Consider the following 19,729-nt stretch of genomic DNA (forward strand, 5'->3'; position numbering starts at 1 on the left):
AGAACATTATTGTACACATTCCGGTATCGAATATGCTATGTTAACACTTCATACAGCGCCTCTATCCCTCCCCGCAAAGAGACGGAGGGTTCACATGGGCACTTTTACCCAGGATCTGCCACCGTCCAAATGCACCCTTCAGAATAGCCCTCAGGGCAAGGAGCCAAAGAAGGCTGTCCTGGAACGGCTCAAGGGCGCACCCGCGTTCCTCCAGCCTCGCTTCTCTAACCGTACCCTCGACATGGAATGGTCATGGTGCGACAACAATGGGAAAGAAGCAGATCCCAAGTACATCGACGTTTTGAACAGCCATGGCAAAAAGTCCCAGCAGGAGGTCATATTTTATAAGGCCTACTCCGTCTTACTCATTGACCAGCGTGCTGCTTACTCCAACTGGCATTACGACTCTTGTTACGCCGTGTACCTCATGAGACGTCGCCTGGCCAGGGTGGCTATGGACCAGAAACCAAAAGGGTTCACCGGACAGAGGAACAAAAATCCTACGGCAGAAGACTTGAAGGGTTTTCGTGATTTACCGTCACTAGCGGAGTTCCTTATGCGCATGCCATCGACGGGCGAGATGGCCCTCATCCAACGCCAAATTGAACCTTGCCTAGGGATGATCGCCGACGCACATCGACTGCCCGACCCTGATGACTATCCCATATGGGCACACTTCATCAGACACTACAACCTTCTCAATCACCGCGATATTCCCCTTTTGCAACCCTCCCACTGAGCTCCCTCAGCACCCGGCCCGCCCACTCATAGTCCCCCATATCGAGATACACCTGCGCGCTGATGCGCACCCAGAACCGATCCCACCGCACCCACACCGCCATGAAGGTCTTATACTCGTCAATCAGCCGTCCCGTAATCCAGTTGAACACCGCGGGCACCTCCTCGTCCGTCACGACCGCATCCCCCTCGCGTGCACGCTGTCTCCCCGCGTCACCGACCCAGATCGGCAGCGCCACGTTGGCCATGGCGCAGTTGGTCAGCGTGCCCTTCTTGTTCTCGAGGAACTCGGTGCCCAGCGCCTCAGCGACGTGCTTAATCCCACGCTTGTTCAGGTCCCACATGTACGCCATGATGCGCTCCTCGCCGCCCAACACGTCCCGTCGCCAGGCAATGGCGTCCTTGACGCACAGGTACGGCGTGTCATCGCGGGTGCCCACCCACTCAAAGTTGAGCACGAAGTGGTTCTTGCCCTCACCGCCGGGGAGCGGCTGTGTGCGGCCCCCACGGCCTGTCTTGGGCGCGTAGCCACGGGACGTGGCCAGCGTTGCTGGGATGAGATGCTGGTTGCGTACGGGGACGTGGAAGACGGCGCAGCCGCGAGGGACGTGCAGCCACTTGTGGCAGTTGGATACGAAGAAGTCGGGGCCCGTGGCTTCGATGTCGAGAGGGACCATGCCGATGCCTTGAGCGCCGTCAACGAGACTCAGTACGTCAAGGTCACGGCATGCTGCCACCATGGCCTCCCATGGGAAGACGAGGCCTGGGTTCGACGACACGACGTCAAACATGGCAACACGCGCCCTCTTCCCCTCAGCTTGGATCTTCTTCACCTCATCCCGGAATAGCTGTATGATCTCATCATCCTCGAGCGGATAGGAGAGTATTATCTCACGTACGGCGACTTTATCCTCGAAGTAGTCGACGACAAAATCTTCGGCGCGGGCACATGCGTCGTAGATGGTGTTGAAGCTGATGATGACGTCCTTTCCATCGGTGTTCCAGACAAGGTTACGCAGCACCGTGTTGATGCCCTCGGTGGCGTTGGAGACAAAAACGACTGATTCCAGGGGCGCGTTGATGAGCTTGGCCACTGCGGCACGAGACTCATCAAGAAGCTCCGGTAGTCGGCGCTTGATGAAGGGGTCTGGCTGGAGCTCGTAGAGGTCCTGGTAGTGGCTACGCTTATCCCTGATGGCGTTGGGGAAGCTGCCAAAGGAGCCTGGCAAAGGGGTGTTAGTCGAGTGTAAATAAGCGCATAATAGTTAAATAAAATAGAAGTAGTCTGACCGTGGTTGAGATTCCTCCACTCGGGATCAAAGGGAAAGTCGGCCTTGAGTCCATGGCCAAACTGCATGAAGCCGGTGTTGCTGACGTCTTGCGTGTTACCCCTCACGGGGAGCTCCCTGCTCGAGTCCAGCACCATGATGGGCAAGTACTTTAGATTAGCCCTGTTACTTTAAATATAGTCCTCAGTTCTGGAACCAGCGGTGATGATGTGAGAAGAATGGTGGTTTATATGATGAATCGTGAACGGGAGTCGGTGGTAGCGGTAAGCGTTGACAAATGGGCCATGACGAAGGTGAGGGGTCGCCTAGATCGGAGCTCGCTTTGCATCGGTCGTCATCAGATGATTATACCATCGTCCCCCCTCGCATTCAATGGAAAGACCCTGCTCAGGACCAACGGCGGTTAAGATATGTCATAGAAATCAAAGTGTGGGAGTGAATGAATTGCGTCCTGGTAGCCCTGGTGGACAATTATGCATGACTCTGCATTGCTTCCTAACATAGATATAAAACTCTGGAGGGCTGGTCTCCCGTCCTTACAAAATACTTCGGAGTGAGAGTATCCACCACACCTGATGCGAAACTGAAGCGAAGTATAATATCTCTCTCCCCGAGTATGCAGTGATTTTTGGTAAAATCTTAGTTTCTAAAAGGTGTGGTCAGTGTGTTAAGATCGGTTATTACAACTAGCTACAAGTTATAAAATGTCACAAATCCTGTATATTTAAAATCCAGCGCTCCAAAAACTCTCCTTGTCATGTAGTTACTCCCTTAGTCCCTGAAGAATGCGATGGTCCAAGTACTGGTTCTCCTCTGCTACAGATAGAATTAAGTTTCTGAGGTTCTGTATGTGGGTTTTACAAAAACACCCAATAAATACTATATGGGGCCACTTACACGAATTTCATAAAGACTTCAAGCAAGATGCTGCCTCGGGTCCAATAAGACTCACCCGGACTCTAATAGTATTTCGTTTACGGAGGAGGGAACTGCCTTATCGTATAAGTACGGGTCAGTGCGCGTCGTTCCCTTTATTTTACCAATGCTAAGAAATTCTCCCTATCTTTATTGAAAGCTATGGAGCCCGGATATAATGCTGTGTATAAATAGATAGTACTATATATAATATAATTCAAACGGGCGACTACCTGGTTTTGTCCCTAAATCCTAGCACCGTACGCGACATGATATATTTTATATATCATGTTCCCCCCAATCCCGGCATATATGCATATGCAGATTAGTCACTCTAAGACGCATAAAGTAGTATATTCCCTTTACGAAGCATGCCTTGCAGAAGCCTACCTACCCCGCTTTGGGTGGCCAGGCTGTGCTCTTGCAGCCTGGTGTTGATCCCAATTACTCCGTATGCACCTGTTGCACCCTCACGAGCCATGGTGATTCCCCGCTCTCTTCAACGCAGCAATAATATTGACAACACATGGCCATTCGGCTCTAGGGGCTCATTAAGGTGTTAATTTCCAGGTCGCCAACATGGAAACAGCAACCCCCGAGGTCCCAGCTATGGCAAAGGAGGCATACACGGTGGGCTGGGTATGTGCTCTCCCGATCGAGATGGCTGGGGCCAAAATGATGCTCGACTCGATCCATCCGAACCTACCTGGTCAAGATCCGCTCGATCACAACAGCTACATCCTGGGCCAGATTGGGAACCACAACGTGGTGGTTGCCTGCCTTCCTGTGGGAATGGCGGGTACCGCAACGGCTGCCACTGTGGCCAAAGATATGCTGCGGACTTTCAAGTCGATTCGTTTCGGACTGATGGTCGGCATTGGAGGCGGTGCACCGTCACCAACGGAAGAATACGATCTTCGACTTGGTGATATTGTCGTCAGCCAGCCGACTTCAACAAGTAGCGGCGTCATCCAATACGACCGAGGGAAAACCGTCCAGGGTGGAGAATTCCAACAGACAGGGACTCTCAATGCACCACCCGCGATGTTGCTGACTGCGTTGACTCGTTTGCAAGCCGAGCACCTCAGTGGAGAGTGCCAGATTCCTCAGTACTTGTCTGGTATGCTCGCCGGACGCCCAAAGATACAAAAGAAATACAGCTATCCTGGTGCTTCCAATGATATTCTGTTCCAAGCAGACTATGGGCACGCGGGTGCGGCCGGGTCGTGTGCCCAATGTGACCCTGAGCGCAAGGTCCAACGACTTGCCAGAGAAGATTCTGACCCGGTGGTTCACTACGGAAATATCGCGTCGGGAAATCAAGTCATTAAGCATGGTGTGATGCGGGACCGACTACGCCAAAGGCACATGGTGCTCTGTTTTGAGATGGAGGCTGCCGGCTTGATGCCAGACTTCCCGTGTCTGGTAATTCGTGGAATCTGCGATTACGCCGATTCACACAAGAATGAGATGTGGCAGGGGTACGCGGCTGCAACTGCTGCAGCGTTTGCGAAAGAGCTTCTTTCCGTTGCGATATCGCCTGACAATATTCTTCAGGAGAAGCCTATCCCACAGCTGGTCTCAGGTTAGCCGTTGTTCTGTTTGTTACTAATTTCTACTGCAAAACTGATAGATTATACAGATCCTGAGCTCCAGAAGGTTGTCGTAGAGCAGGCTCAGAAGCAGAATCTCAGATATGAGAATAAGGAGCATACGAAATGCCATCAAGCTTTAAAGACGTCCAATTACGAGCAGTTCAAAGACATCAACCCAGAACGAGTTCGTAGCACATGCAGATGGGTGTTGGGACATCCAAAGTACAAGGACTGGCAGCAGAGCCCGCTCGACGATTTACTTTGGATCTCCGCTGACCCCGGCTGTGGGAAGTCTGTACTATCCAAATCCCTTGTTGAAAACGAGCTCCGGAACACAGACACCCACACGGTATGCTACTTCTTCTTCAAGGACAACGAAGATCAAAACAGCATAGCGACAGCCTTATGCGCTCTTCTCCACCAGCTCTTTACCAGTCAATCTATGCTTATTCGGCACGCCATGGATTCCTATAACAAGAACGGAGATAGGCTCAGCAGTGAAGTGGATGAATTATGGCGCATACTTGCAGCGGCTTCCACGGACAAGCACGCACATGCGGTGACATTCGTCCTGGATGCCCTCGACGAGTGCCGCACAGAGGACCGCCGAAAGCTTATCCGGCTCCTAACAAATTTCTATACCCAACGTGCAAAATCATCTACAACGAATTCTAGGCTCAAATTCTTGGTTACTAGTCGACCCTACCAGGATATTGAGTCTGATTTTCTCGATATCCCACCAGATTTCCCATCGATCCGGCTGGCTGGCGAAGACCACAACGAAGACATCAGCGAGGAGATAGATCTCGTCATCGAAGTGAAGGTAGCCACAACGGGCCGCAGACTAGGACTTACGCGGAAGCAGCAGAACATGCTGGAGGGAAGGCTTAGACAAACATCGCATCGGACCTATCTTTGGCTTCACCTTGTGGTTGAAGACCTGGAGAGCATTGATAAGCGTACTGACAAGGCACTCCTGGACAGGATTAACTCGCTGCCTGCCACAGTTGAGGAAGCGTATGAGAAAATCTTGAGCAGACATAATGGTAACCCGGACCTTCGAAAGAAAGCTGAGACTCTCCTACACATTATGGTCGGTGCGAAGCGGCCCCTTACGCTCCAAGAAATGGACGTGGCCTTCCAGCTAGCAACGGACTCACCGGATGCTCGGACGCACCAAGACCTTGATCTTGATGGCGATCGTCTAAAATCACGGCTTCGAGACCTTTGCGGCCTCTTTGTCTTTGTGAGCGACTCGCGAATATATCTGATCCACCAAACGGCCAAGGAGTTCCTCGTTGCGAGAGATTCTAACCCGGGAATCAAAAGCGGGCTATGGAAACACTCTTTGGAGAGAGATGACTCGGAAACGACAATGACACGTATCTGCGTTCAGTACCTATCTTTCAACGATATTGATGATAAACGGCTCAAAGACTTGAATGATAGACGGTACAGACATATGAGAAATGAACGCCACAGTGCTTTCATCAAACCACACTACTCATTTTTCGAGTATTCTACAAAGCATTGGATAGTCCACTTCCGGAATGCGCGTAACTGCGAAAGTGACGTGGTGGATCGCATTCGCGAGCTTTACGATGACCGCAATCCCCGATTTAAAACATTAAAATATAATATCACCGAAATAGTTAGTCCCGGGGTGCCCATAGCGGCAGCCAATCCCCTCACCTTTGCAGCATTGAATGGCCATACAACGGTGTTATCATGGCTACTGGATGAGGGCCAAATTGACGTAAACATCACAGACAAAGCAGGATGGACGATGCTACACTGGGCATTGTCTGGAGGCCACGAGAAAGCCGTACAGATTCTCCTCGATGCCGGCGCAGACGTCAATATAAATGCAAACCAGGACCATCCAAACACCGCTCTGGGAGTCGCATCTTCCAATGGCCACGAGAAAGCCGTACAGATGCTTCTCGACGCCGGCGCAGACGTTAATGCACAAGCCCGCCACTATGACAGCGCTCTGATAGCCGCATCATACAATGGCCACCAGAAAGTCGTACAGATGCTTCTCGACGCCGGCGTAGACGTTAATGCACAAGGCGGCAAATATGGCAACGCTCTACAAGCCGCATCATACAGTGGCCACCAGAAAGTCGTACAGATGCTTCTCGACGCCGGCGTAGACGTTAATATACAAGGCGGCTACTATGGCAACGCTCTACAAGCCGCATCTGCTAGAGGAGCAGAGAAAGTCGTACAGATGCTTCTCGACGCCGGCGCAGATATTAATATACAAGGCGGCTATTATGGCAACGCTTTACAAGCCGCATCTTTAGATAGCGATGGGAAAGTCGTACAGATGCTTCTCGACGCCGGCGCAGACGTCAATACACAAGGCGGCTACTATAGCAACGCTCTACAAGCCGCATCTGCTAGAGGAGCAGAGAAAATTGTACAGATGCTTCTCGACGCCGGCGCAGACATCAATACACAAGGCGGCTACTATAGCAACGCTCTACAAGCCGCATCTGCTAAAGGAGCAGAGAAAGTCGTACAGTTTCTTCTCGACGCCGGCGCAGATATTAATACACAAGGCGGCTATTATGGCAACGCTTTACAAGCCGCATCTTTAGATAGCGATGGGAAAGTCGTACAGATGCTTCTCGACGCCGGCGCAGACGTCAATACACAAGGCGGCTACTATGGCAACGCTCTACAAGCCGCATCTGCTAGAGGAGCAGAGAAAATTATACAGATGCTTCTCGACGCCGGCGCAGACATCAATACACAAGGCGGCTACTATAGCAACGCTCTACAAGCCGCATCTGCTAAAGGAGCAGAGAAAGTCGTACAGTTACTTCTCGACGCCGGCGCAGATATTAATACACAAGGCGGCTATTATGGCAACGCTTTACAAGCCGCATCTTTAGATAGCGATGGGAAAGTCGTACAGATGCTTCTCGACGCCGGCGCAGACGTCAATACACAAGGCGGCAAATATGGCAACGCTCTACAAGCCGCATCTACTAGAGGGGCAGAGAAAGTCATACAGATGCTTCTCGACGCCGGCGCAGACGTCAATACACAAGGCGGCTTCTTTGGCAACGCTCTACAAGCCGTATCTTTAGATGGCGATGAGAAAGTCGTACAGATGCTTCTCGACGCCGGCGTAGACCCCAATACACAAGGCGGCTTCCTTGGCAACGCTCTACAAGCCGCATCTGCTGGAGGAGCAGAGAAAGTGGTACAGATGCTTCTCGACGCCGGCGTAGACCCCAATACACAAGGCGGCTACTATGGCAACGCTCTACAAGCCGCATCTTCCAATATCTACGAGAAAGTCGTACAGATGCTTCTCGACGCCGGCGTAGACGTCAATGCTCAAGGCGGCCACTATGGCAACGCTCTGCGAGCTGCATCTTCAGAGGGCCACGAGAAAGTCGTACAGATGCTTCTCAATGCTGGTGCAGTTGCTGAAGGCCAGCCGGTGCGTGAATAATGTATCTTCGTACGGGTTGAAAGGATTGAGTGAGGTAATTATCTATCCGATGGCCTGGTGGCAGATGAGGCGGCGAAGCTGATGTATGATCAAGACGGTTTTCTCCAGGCTTTCTCGGCCCGTTTCGGGGGTCTAGCATAAACAGATGCAACATCCTTCTTGGCTGGAAGCTTGGAGCTCTCAAAGCGCTGGTGGCGCTTTAGTCGTCGGCGCTCATGGTGGACCGATAGTTACGACTCTCTTTAATGACGTTCTAACCTAGAAAAAGATTGGCAAAAGTAAAGGCCCCTCGAGACACATATTAAACATATTCGCGAGGATAATGGGTACATATTTGAACATATATTATATCCATGTTCCGTGTATCTATATGTTTAAGAGGTGACTGGCTATTGTATAATGTTTCCATTCTACGGATATCTGGTCACGTCAGTCTTATGCTGTACCTAAGCGACTAGCTGTTGTGTCTCGTCTTTGTTTTGTTAACTGCTTGCTCGGATAGCACAGCCAATAGGTATGATACGAGACGTCGCAAAAGTATTCAAAATAACATTGGTTTATACCAGAATGCAGCTCTGATTGTTATCCTGGAAATGCTACCGTAGTCCCCTCGAGAAATGCATCGCTGTGCGCCTCATACTCCTCGCCCAACCAACCCAGGTACATCTGTAACTACCTCATATTCATAAAATTTCCAGGCGTCCTCATCTGTGCCAGGGCCATGGCCACATCCCGATCAGAGCTGGTAAACGACCGCTCCAACTGCGCCAGCTGCTCACGCTGGTGATAAACTGAGTGCCCCTGCGGCCCACTCCATTCATAGGTCCTATTGAGTATACCCTGGAAGTGAACCGCGAGACGCTGGCCCTTCTGAAAGGCGTTGGCAAGTCCTGCCGATAGCTTGGCCACAGGGCCGGCGGGCGGTGACGCGGGCTCCAGAGGCCTTGGGCGGAAGTCGAGTTGGGGAGGCGTGGGCGGTTGTGTGTTGGTGATTGGCGCCAGTGTGATGCAAGTCTCCTCCATTCGCAAGACTTCTGTGTCTGACTTGCGCGGTCTGCGTCCCGGCAAGATGACCTCTTCACCGTCAATCTTCTTACGCTTACGGATTCGAGGATTCTCTTTGACCGAGTTGAGGATGGAGCTAATGGATGTTCTGGCCTCTCTCGGCGGCAGACTTGGCTGCTGTCCCGGTACGGTCGCAATCGTCGCCGCAGGTAGCAAAGGCTGGGGCTTCGCAGGCCTTCCATGCGCCGGATTGAGTGTTGATGGCTTCTTCTTGGGCCGTTCAAGCGCACCTGGGGCTGATTTCCGCGCTCGCCTCGGCTTGGCTTTGACTACCTTTTGCGCAAAGTTGGGTTTCTCTGCAGCATCCACTGTTGTCTCCGTAGGTACCTGGACCTGGGCAGTTCCAAGGGACACTGAGATCTCGGACTGGACGGCAATGGTTTCCTGTACAATGACCAGGGAAGTCTCTGCCGGACCATCAGCTTGCAAGTCCACGCTAAGCTTCGAATCACCACTCGATTGCTCCTTCGTAGGTTCGTAGGCCCTCCACAGCAAGGATGGAGTTCCCGTGATCTTATGCAGATCGTCACGGATCTTGAGTGTCCAGTACGCCCCAGTAAGTCGTGTGTCGCGCAAGGCCACTGGGTTCGCTGGCGGTGGTCGCTCCCTCTTTTCCTTTTCCTTCTCTTCCTCTGTCTTCTTCTTCTTCGGCGGTGGGGGTGCCTCCCAGAGCTTCGGCACTCTCGTCTGCAAGTCTGAAACCCACGCGTCACAATCCCACTGCACCCAATAGTCAATCACGTCGCCCCATGAGCTCTCCGGGGGTTTGGTGAAGTTCACGAAGACAACTTTGCCACCTCGGTTATGAATCGCCTTGGCAAACTCGCGCACCAACACCTTTAGGCCGTGCACCCGCAGGCTCGTACCCAGAATCAGGAGCATATCCGGACAGAGCCCGAGGTCGTGCGTCACTATAGGGCTAATGAGGTGGGCATTAGGATGCTCCTCGCCATACAGCACAATGTCTGGTCGCAGCTTTCCTACCCCAAGCGCTCGCTTCCCGCGCTCTTGCCTCGCAGCAGTAGCACCTATGCAGTGAGGGCATTCAGGCTGCTGGCCAGAAAGCGTCTCAAACTCCAGATTATCATCCCATGATGACACACGGCCACAGAGGAAGCATCGTAAACTCTCTAGAGACCCATGAAGAAAGACACACTCCACTCCAGATGACCGGGAGCGTTCGAGTTGGGGTGGCTGCTTCGACGGCTTACGTTCGTTGCCCGTCGTCTCGTCATCGCCAGCCGTAGTCGCAGTCCCATCGGGGCCTGTGGTTGACTGTGACGAGCCCGCATTGCCATTTTCTGAGCCTTCTGACCCAGGTTTGTCCTTGGAATCCTCCTCTACCATCTTGGCTAGCTGGCTTGCGTTGGTGGACTTTCGAGAAAAGCGGCCACGACTCCCGGGGCCATCCTGGAGGGAAGTGGAAAGGCCAACTTTTTCCTCGATGCGGTCAATATTCTGCGTGTAGCACCTCACAAGCTTGCCGCGGTCCTTCAGGTGACTAATGAAGCGATGTGAGCTCGTAGGCTCGCAGTCTCTAACCTTTTGCCGAAGTGACGTTGCAAAGGTGTAAAACACCGACGTTCGCAGTGGATCTGCCCATATCGACGCGTCGAAAAGGTCCTTGCCCTTCATATTGGGAAGACTGCTCCGTCCGGTGGCAGACGTTTGTGACGCAGAGAATGAAACTGAGTTGAAGGTATCATCAACCTCGGAAGGCGAAGTGCTGCTCCGCCGGCTCGGGCTTGTGTCTGACGGAGACGTTGGACCCCAGGGGTCAAAAAGAACTGGAGGAGGCGACGAGAGAGGCGAGGAACTCGGAGGCACAGGGCCATCGAAGAGGCGCGTGCCAGAATTGCGGAAGACGGAAGGGGGAACAATTTCGACCGGGGGGGATGATAGAGGAGAGGTCGGAATGGCTGTGAGAACAGTACTGCGGGAGGGCTTTGGCGTGCTTGGGGTCATGTCGTCTGATGCTGGCAGTGATGGCCCTACGGTATTCTCCAACGTGACTTCAATTGTACTCTCGCGTGATATGCGTCTCCTCTTGAAGGCCCGTCCTCCCTCGTTGCTTTCAGTATCGCTGTCACTGGGTGACGATGTGTCCTGTTGGGTATTTTGCCGCGCCACAGCGTCGAACTGGGCCTGTATCAGCGAGTACAGGCCATTCTCGGAGCGGAAATCCTGTTCAATTGTTAGCCGCCCAGGTCCATATAACCCATACGCGGAGAAGTGTACCGGAATGCCCGAGTTGGTGCTGATGCCCGCGCCAGTCACGACGACAACCTTGCGTGCCTTAAAAAGAGCATTTGCAACATCTTGGAGGCTCTCGTCTGACGACGGGTCGACTTGTAGCGTGGGCATCGCGGCGCGTCAGAGCGGACTCGATGCGCGTATAGGAGAGACCTGGACTGGGTGGGGCCTCGGTCGACGCGTTTTCGGAGTGAAATTGGGGCTTTTCGGTTTGTAGACTGGTTTTAAAGCGTAAAAAAATGCAAAATGCCAGAAGGAGCCGTGGTGGTCATCGTGTTCACGACCAAGGAATCGATAGTTGGAGACGTCGCGCTTGGGGAAGTGGACGTGGTTGTCGGTATACTATACGTTCTAGGAGGCGGGAAAAACGGAAACTCGAGATCAAATGTTAAAATTCAGATGTCCGGTCTATCGGTGGCTCGGAAGGCAGGCAGATGGAAGAATTGACGCGTTGTGGAGGCACAATGCCGTGTGGGACAGAGGTAGGTTTGATCTCGTGAGGTGGATTCGATGCAGCTCCAGCACTGACGCGCTGCTGCTGGTGTTGTTGTCCGCGTCTGGCTGGGGTTAGGTCTTATCTGGCGCTATCGATAGGCGCGGTTCACTGGTCTCAGTGGGTTCAGCGCTCCAGCCGGTGCATGTGGGGTACAACTACAGAGCTTGGTGGGCAAATGTGGGGTTTTAATTGTCTTCAGACCTCCCCGACATCTTCATCTGTCTCAACGTTTCAGATGACCATCTCTCTTTTTTTTTTTACAAGTCTTCAACTACGTCTCTTATGTCTCTACTAGCGCTCGTAGGAACCGTTGGAAATCCCGCGGCACGCCCAACCCCGTGATAGCATCCCACCCTTCCGCGGCTGGCCACCCGCCAGGCTCACCACCCCCGTTCTCGAAGCTACACGATTTGCTGACACCGCCACTGATATCTTGGAGAGTCTCCCGGACCTTCTTGCTGTATATTTTACCGTTCAGCCAGCCCAATACCTCTTTGCCCGCCCTGATCCTCTCTTCGTTGACCAGCGCAATCATAGCCGCCATGACGGGCGTGCTGGCGCTCGTCCCATCCAGCAGCGACACCTGCCGCGCGATCACGGTCTGAAACTCGGTCCCTACAACCGATATATCCGGCGTCGCGCGCATGCTGCTGTTGTAATAGCCACAGAGGTGGCCGCCAAGTGCCTGGACGTAGTCCTCGACAGCCTCATCCTGCCAGGCCTCCCTCGGGAAATACTGCGAGAAGCCGCCGCCGCTAAAGTCAGCGCCCTTTGGCGGCTCGCTGTCGTTGTCCACGGCCCCGACGGCTGTCGCCCAGGGGCAGGTTGCAGGGAAGGCGGCCATGGTGACATCCATACCATCTGGTGTCCGGCAGGACGAGTTACGCCCTCCCGCCGCGCCGCCGTCACCAGATCCCACCAGGATAGAGGTGCCACGCGCCGTGAGCAGGCCAAACATGGAACAGACGCGCTCGGCATAGGGCTTTGGCACGGAGAGCTCGTCGTCGCCGTATGAGAAGGAAAGAACATGCGGGATCTCATCGTCAAGCTTATCGAGGAGATGTGCGAGAAGCTCCAAGTAGGGCTCGTTGTCGACGAACTCCTCGGGGTAAGGGTCGCCATTATCGTCCAGCTTCTCACCTCGCCCGCCAGTGGAGTAATAGGTGATGTTAGACGGGAATCCAAGCGCCATGGTATAATCCATGTCCAGCGCAGCCTCTGAGCCGGACTGGGCTGGTTTTTGCGAGTTCTCGCCGCCGTTGACAAGTTCCACAGTGAAGTTGTAACCCTCAGCTAGGATCTCAGGAGCGTTGCGCCGTAGGAACAGATCGACGTCTCTGTGGTTGGCGTTTTCTTCGAGGAAACCAGCGACGCCGAGGCGAATGCTCGACTGTGCATTGGGGTCCACAGGTGGCATGTTGTAGAGCTTGCGGATGCATTTGGGCGTTGTCTCACCAGCGCAGGGCGCATTACGACGATGATGCGGCTTCGGGGGTGATTTCCTGGTGAGCTCCTTCTTAGGTGCCATGAAGTTTCCAATGGGATGAACAAACTTGATGGCGTCCACCAGAGGTTCAGGCACCGAGTATTCTCTGGTGCGAAGCACCGGGTCCTTGTTCTCGTACTGGTACCGATGCATCTTCATCTCCAGCAACGTCTCGGCCTCTCCAACAGTCGTATGGACGTAGATCCAGTCATTCTCCTGGGCTGTATGGGTAATGCCGTTGTTTGAGAGCCACTTCTCCACGGCATCGACGTCGTCCTGGTCTGGCACACGGAGTGCCTGGGCCTCATCGTGGGAAAGCCTCACCGCCGAAGGGCCTGAGATCTTGGACCGCAGCTCCTGCATATTAGGCTCTCTCAAGGCGATAGACAGGCGCAGCGGTTGGCCAGGATCGACATCTTGCTCCACCAGATTCCAGCCATCGGGGATCCTAGGCGTCGTTTCCAGAACGATGCCACATGCACCCAGTCCTGCTAGGGCTAAGATGCCGAGTTGCATTGATGTAGCCATATTGAAAGATCAGATGTGAAGAGCAGAGGAATTCTTTAAAGAAGTGGCGGTTGTTGTCGCTTTTTTACGAAAGCCTCCCTTGAATGATTCCCAGTGGCCCCCAGAAGTGACGTGCTGTCTAAGACACGACGAGACGGCCATCTTCTGTCGATAGTGGAACCAAGGTTCACCGTGCGAAGGTGGTCTGGGAGTACGAGTACGTTTGTCACACCACCAATCGAACGCGCTTGTGGCGGAAGCAAGTGCCCCTGAATCAAGACGTTCCCGAAGAGTCACAAGTGGGCACTGGCCAAACGGGCAGTTTCGGTTTCACGGGGACAAGATTAGCTTGTCTCGACGACCACGGCCAGATATGGGTGGTGCCACTGGAACACGCAGCTTGTGGCACGGTATACCGTACAATTTGAAACATGAGCATGGATGCGTTCACCTGGACGAACAAGTTTCCAAATTCACAGCAAGACGGCTAATATAATATTATTGGGCTCGTGATCATGGTCATCAAGCTCCGACTATGCTACTGTCAATCCTGCTTGTGCTCGCCAAGCTGGCTAACATCCCATCCCTGGCTCTCGAGGTAGGCGCGGAATCGCTCATCCTCGAGGGTGATGGTATCCTGCTTGACGTTGGGGATGAAGACTAGGGTGATGATGGCGGACAGGATACACAGACTGGAGGCGACCCAGAAGGGGTACTGGGCCGACTGTGTGGCGGTCTTGCCAGCCTTCTGGATCTCGGGGAAGACGTAGGTGCCGATAAAGGCGCCAATCTTGCCAACGGCGGCCGCAATACCGTAGTAGCGACCGCGGACGCCGGTGGCACTCGTCTTGGCGGCTAGAAGACCGATGTTGTTTCCAGGGCCCATCTCGCCCAGGGACAGGAAGATGCCGTAGACGACAGCAAAGGCGGCAATGTGCTTGGAGAGCTTGTCATAGAGGCCGGCCATGATGAAGCCGACAATGGCCTGAATGGACACACCAAGAGACAGGGTATACTTGGGGCCAATCCAGTCGCTGATGAAGGAGCCGATGATGCTGCCCGGGAGGTAGAAGCAGTTGATGACGGTGCTCCAGCCAAAGACGGTGGTCAGGGGCGCCTCGTCGCTGTAGAGGCCGCTCAGGATAGAGGAGGAGTAGATTCCAAAGGCATAGACGGAGAACTTGGGTTTGTCAGTAAAAGCCAGCCAGCTCGTTGCAGTGGTTGAAGGGACGTACGTTGTAGAGGAACCAGATGAGGCTGACGCAGAACAGGCGGAATCCGTAGAACTTCAGGACGAGCATGTAGGGGGTCTTCCTCTTCATAGCCTCCTTAGCGTACTCCTCGGGCTCCTCGAGCTTGAAGCGGAGGTAGAGAAGGACCAGGGGGAAGATGGCACCGATGCCCAGGCTGGTGCGCCACATGGTCTCGAAGTGCTTGTTATGGCACGCAGCAGCGACAACGTCTGGAAAGAGTCAGAAATATAGCGGGATAGGAATGGCCTGGTCGCAACTCACAGGGAACAAAGGCTCCAATGACAAAGCCGCCGTCAATCATGGAGTTGGTGAAGAGGATGAACCAGCGATGGCGGGTTCCCTCCTTGAGCTCCGACGTCGACTCCGCGGCGCCCACACTGCCAGCCGGGTACTCGCCTTACCAGGTCAGCACAAGATATCCAGCACTTGTAAGTTGAAAAATGAAGGCCTACCTCCAATGCCAATACCGACAAAGAAGCGCCAGGCGGCCAGCATGTTGAACATGCCAACGGCGCTGCCTTTGAAGTAGGAGCCGGTGGCCAGGATGGTGAAGACGATGAGCAGGATGGTGGAGACGAGCAGCGAGTTGGCGCGCGACCAGCGATCGGACAGGAAGCCAAAGAGCAGCTGGCCGACGACGGTGCCAGCAAAGGCAATGGCCGAAACATTCTGCGAGGCAGTCGAGCCCGTGTACAGTTCGCCGTACTTGAGGCCGAGGATGGTGTTGACCGAGCCGATGACCTGTGTTCATGTTAGCGGGGCAGGACAAGCCAGACATGGTATTAGTTTGTGCTTGCATTGTTAATGTAGCCGTCCGAGAACAGACCGGCACCACAGGCAAAGACGGGCATGGCAGCCTTCGCCCATGGCTTGCGCGGACGCGGCTCCTCAGCGCCGCCGGCGATCACGACAGGTTCCTCGACATCCTTGCCGAGGACGCTCTGGGGCTCGAGGGTCGCCATCGTCGGGCCTGGAGCTTGCCTCACGGATGAAGCTGTACAAGTACTACTACGCGTAAGAGTTGTGTACGTGTGTACGAAGCACGGCGCGACACCGGGGAAGAGTCGGACTTGGGGGGATGTTGGGCGGCACAAACAAGAGACAAATTGGCAGCGTCGCATTGTTATAAGGGATCTACAATGTATCTGCCAAGGGTCACCTGCCGGGATACCGACTGCAGCGGTACAGACTGCATATGCACGTGCATGAATCTCCAACTCGCCATTCCCAACCCTCGGGCTCCCCGACCGACCGAGCGAGTGGTTCGTCTGCACTCTGCAGGACCGATGATACGGAGTACGTATTCGGAGTAGTCGAGTGTAGACACAGCAGACGTACAGGTGAACTAACCAACCCAGGTATCGCGGAGATTGGTAGTGGAGCATCGAGGGCTCAGGATCCAAGAATGACCCCGGTCATGATGAATATTCAGTGTTTGTGTGAGAGTGTTGGTCTGTTAGACGACTGTTGGTTGCTTATCTTTTTGGCCCTTCCTCCACACTACTGTCGCCGGTCGAGATGAGCATGTAACCTGTGAACACGAAATCCACGCGGTTGTGTAACGGTAGTGGACCACGTGGCTGATATTGGCTTTTCATTTGCATTTGTTTTTCAGAGATTTTATCAGAGCTCAACTGCTAATACTAATAGTAGCTAGTAGTATATAGCAGGATGGTCCGCTAGCAATTGTCAATAGGTAACCGCGCCAAACAGGCAGCAGCAGGATTGAGACTTTTCTCGGCAGGATTCGACTCCATGCCCTGTGCTTCGCATTCCGCCGAGACTTGTCAAGCCACCGTTTGCCTCCCTTGTCCCACCGACTTTTCGCGCATCGTGGTGAGAAACTCTCTGGCCCCTCTCTTCTTCCCAGCCTTGCCTCAGTTCGGCGCTCCGTAATCCGTATTATCCATTCGGCGCCGTCGTGGAGCCACGGGACTCACGGCGTTCCCGGTCCGCCCCGGGGTGGCGCGCACTACTCCGGCGCCTGGCGAGCGGGTTCCCAAGTAGTATCCGTACATACGAAATACTACTAGTAGTACTAGTCGTAGTGGCCCAGGACATATATCCCATATCCTCCCTCAGTTCGAGCACGTGGTGGCATCTTCCCTGGATCATCGCCCCCAAGTCAGCCTTCAAAGAAAATAGGGCACTCCACCACGTCCAAGTCCCATCAGCACCCGGATAAAGCGGCCACCCCCTTCTCCAACTCTCTCCTCATCCATTCTGCCGCTAATACCACGTCGTAAAAGCCATCGAACGGCCGTTTTCCCCCACAGACCCAATCACCCTCTGCGTTCCCCCAAGCAGGAAGTCCTCATGTGACGCATCTGCCCAAACGTCGCCAGAAAAGCCCCTCCCGTCATCATCAGCCACGCACCAAGTCCGTACACCGTGGACGAAGAAACTCGAGCTGACCCGCCCGCCGTCAAGCCTCTTTGCCAAGTTTTCCCAGTTTCGCGAGCAACCACTCTCCCAGCCCAGCCTATGACATTCCGATCTCGGCCAATAGGCCAGCCCTGCTGGGCTGACGGTTCTTGTCATGTAGAAATCCTCACTTGCGCCTGGTTTGGGAAAGCCACTCGTTTTATAGACCTCCTCATCCCAGCGCCCATTCAGAGGTCCAAGATCTCTGGTGCGAGTTGACGCTTCCAGGCCGAGCCCCCGGGTACATGTATGTGCATATAGGAATGGAATGCTCCCACGATATTTGCAGTTCCCATGCTGGAATTCCCAGCCCCTTCTTTTAACACTTCGAGCCCGTCCCACCGAGCCCGTCCCACCGTAGATGCAAAAGAAAAACCCTGCATCCTCCTGACAGGTCAAGATCCCGGCACCGGCATACAGCCAAGACCGCGTACGGCCCTCACCAAGGACGCAGAAATCCCAGACCCTGCTGGCGGAGGTGCCCAGCCCGCCATGCCGGACTCCAGGCCCCGGAAGCCGTCCCTCAAGGAACGCTTCTGGTCCGTGTCCGCCGCCAACCACGAGGTGGATAAGGACAGGGAGGCCAAGCGCCAGCAGCAGGCCGCCGCGTCCTCCTCCTCCTCCTCCGCTCCATACCATCCCACCCACGCCGCCTCAGACTTCATCCGTACGACATCGCCTCGACCGCCGGGCCAGCAGGGCTCCGAGGCCGCCGCCGCCAAGCCGGACGCCCAGGATACCAAGTCGGGGGACTACGCCGCCTTCTTGGCACGGTCGGAGGCGAGGGACATTGCGAGCCAGATGTATGGCGAGTCGTCAACAGCAGCGAAAGGAGCGGCGTCGAAATCAAGGCCCAGAAATACCTTGGCACGCCGAATCGCCGAGTATATCAAACCAACACGAGAGGGTGAACAACGGTGATCAAGTCGCTATAGGAAAGTCTGTAAACATTGGGTTTGACAAAGAGCGGCGCAAAAAGTTCGTTTTTGTCAAGTCATATCGAGTAAATATACCCAGGGATAGTGCTATTGAGCAAAGCATTGCACACCACAAATAGTCTCGTAGTTGCAGAAGGTTCGTTTCATTACCCAGACATGTCTAGGCAAAGTAGGCAGTCTCTGTAACTGGATATTAGCTTATATATAATCTGCAGCAGAAGCGAGTCCGTCTTTAACCGCATGTATCAATATCAGCCTCCCTCCACGCGCCAGATATAAGTCCCTTGTCCAGCTCAACATGGAGACGTCATCCCGTCATTAAAGCAAACGATAATATCATCCCTCAGAACGCTCCTCGCAAGTTTTTAGGCAGAAAACAGTAAATCTCCATGCAAGTCGTTCCACGTAAGTATGCGCAAAAAGAAAGGCCCCATAAGAATGAAATCGACCAACATTCAAAACGCTGAAAGATGATGTTGTGAAGTAGGACCTGTATGGCCATTCACAGCCCGAGCCCGTGTTATGTGGCAATGCAGTAGAACGATCGACTTGCCCCAGAAGTCTCGGCAAGATAAAACTCTAAGCCAAAGGCCAATCCCGCCGCAATAGGGTATCATGAAGTGCCAATTTCCACAGAATGAATCAGTGCTCAAGAAAGCCCGGACCGCGGCAGACTAGAGGGCAAAGGCAAGGGACACCAGTAGGGTATCAGACCAGTCCGTGAGCCAGGTGCAGACGTCTGTTCTCATGTGCGAATGACCCCATGTATACCGTTCCGTCGTTGTGGAAGCTGGATTTCTTCGTCGTCTGAACTGTTGTTGTCCTCAAGCCCCTTATCCAGCATCCGATCAATGTCCTTGTCGCTAATCGGTTGACGATGTGTCATGTGGCTAATTCCTAGGGCACTAGGAAGTGATAACGAGCTTCGTATATGGCCACCCCCTGCGTCCGTCCTTCTCCGTGGTAGGCCCCTGTTGAGAGTATTATACGCTTGCTGAGGAGAATCTAGGTCCATGGGAGAATCTGGTATCGGCGTCATGCCAGGCGATGCCTCGAACCCTACTCTTTTTGTAGGACCGGAAGGACGCTGGGTCGGTAGAGCCTTCCGGGGCCCACCAGGTAAAGGCTGTCTTCCCGTGCTCCTTGGTGCCGGCTGGGAGCTAGGGCCTGGTGAACCAGTGGGCGAGAAAGTGTGCTTGAGGTTCGCAGAGTTGTTGGGGCTACTCATGAAGAGCAATGTTTCAATGGCATCCTGTTCCCTCACATTCTGGTGGGGGGAGTACAGCATGGGCTCAGCG

At 54.0% G+C, this 19,729-nt stretch overlaps 6 protein-coding genes across 6 annotated transcripts; 2 read left to right on the top strand and 4 right to left on the bottom strand.

Annotated features, from left to right (window-relative positions):
- Positions 1–698: 698 nt before the first annotated feature.
- ACO1O0_004791 (pyridoxal phosphate-dependent transferase) lies at positions 699–2,164 on the bottom strand (the record flags this gene model as incomplete). The annotated part of the gene is made up of 2 exons (XM_083194224.1): positions 699–1,960; positions 2,029–2,164. The coding sequence occupies 2 exons, from the start codon at positions 2,162–2,164 to the stop codon at positions 699–701; spliced, it is 1,398 nt and encodes a 465-aa protein (XP_083051172.1).
- A 1,357-nt stretch (positions 2,165–3,521) lies between these two features.
- Positions 3,522–8,009, top strand: ACO1O0_004792 (uncharacterized protein; the record flags this gene model as incomplete). Its single annotated transcript, XM_083194225.1, has 3 exons — positions 3,522–3,581; positions 3,603–4,527; positions 4,585–8,009. 3 exons carry the CDS (start codon positions 3,522–3,524, stop codon positions 8,007–8,009), a joined length of 4,410 nt encoding a protein of 1,469 aa, XP_083051173.1.
- A 672-nt stretch (positions 8,010–8,681) lies between these two features.
- Positions 8,682–11,438, bottom strand: HST3 (DHS-like NAD/FAD-binding domain-containing protein; the record flags this gene model as incomplete). Its single annotated transcript, XM_083194226.1, has 2 exons — positions 8,682–11,258; positions 11,313–11,438. 2 exons carry the CDS (start codon positions 11,436–11,438, stop codon positions 8,682–8,684), a joined length of 2,703 nt encoding a protein of 900 aa, XP_083051174.1.
- Positions 11,439–12,103: 665 nt separating this feature from the next.
- Positions 12,104–13,837, bottom strand: ACO1O0_004794 (peptidase S8/S53 domain-containing protein; the record flags this gene model as incomplete). The annotated part of the gene is made up of 2 exons (XM_083194227.1): positions 12,104–13,606; positions 13,634–13,837. The coding sequence occupies 2 exons, from the start codon at positions 13,835–13,837 to the stop codon at positions 12,104–12,106; spliced, it is 1,707 nt and encodes a 568-aa protein (XP_083051175.1).
- Positions 13,838–14,360: 523 nt separating this feature from the next.
- GIT2 (major facilitator superfamily domain-containing protein) lies at positions 14,361–16,031 on the bottom strand (the record flags this gene model as incomplete). The annotated part of the gene is made up of 5 exons (XM_083194228.1): positions 14,361–14,996; positions 15,052–15,278; positions 15,331–15,465; positions 15,522–15,810; positions 15,915–16,031. The coding sequence occupies 5 exons, from the start codon at positions 16,029–16,031 to the stop codon at positions 14,361–14,363; spliced, it is 1,404 nt and encodes a 467-aa protein (XP_083051176.1).
- Positions 16,032–17,787: 1,756 nt separating this feature from the next.
- Positions 17,788–18,414, top strand: ACO1O0_004796 (uncharacterized protein; the record flags this gene model as incomplete). The annotated part of the gene is made up of 1 exon (XM_083194229.1): positions 17,788–18,414. One exon carries the CDS (start codon positions 17,788–17,790, stop codon positions 18,412–18,414), a length of 627 nt encoding a protein of 208 aa, XP_083051177.1.
- Between the last annotated feature and the right edge of the window lie 1,315 nt (positions 18,415–19,729).

Source organism: Amphichorda felina (genome assembly GCF_050947745.1).
Source record: "Amphichorda felina strain 45539 chromosome Unknown scaffold_4, whole genome shotgun sequence".
In the NCBI taxonomy this organism is placed as follows: domain Eukaryota; kingdom Fungi; phylum Ascomycota; class Sordariomycetes; order Hypocreales; family Bionectriaceae; genus Amphichorda; species Amphichorda felina.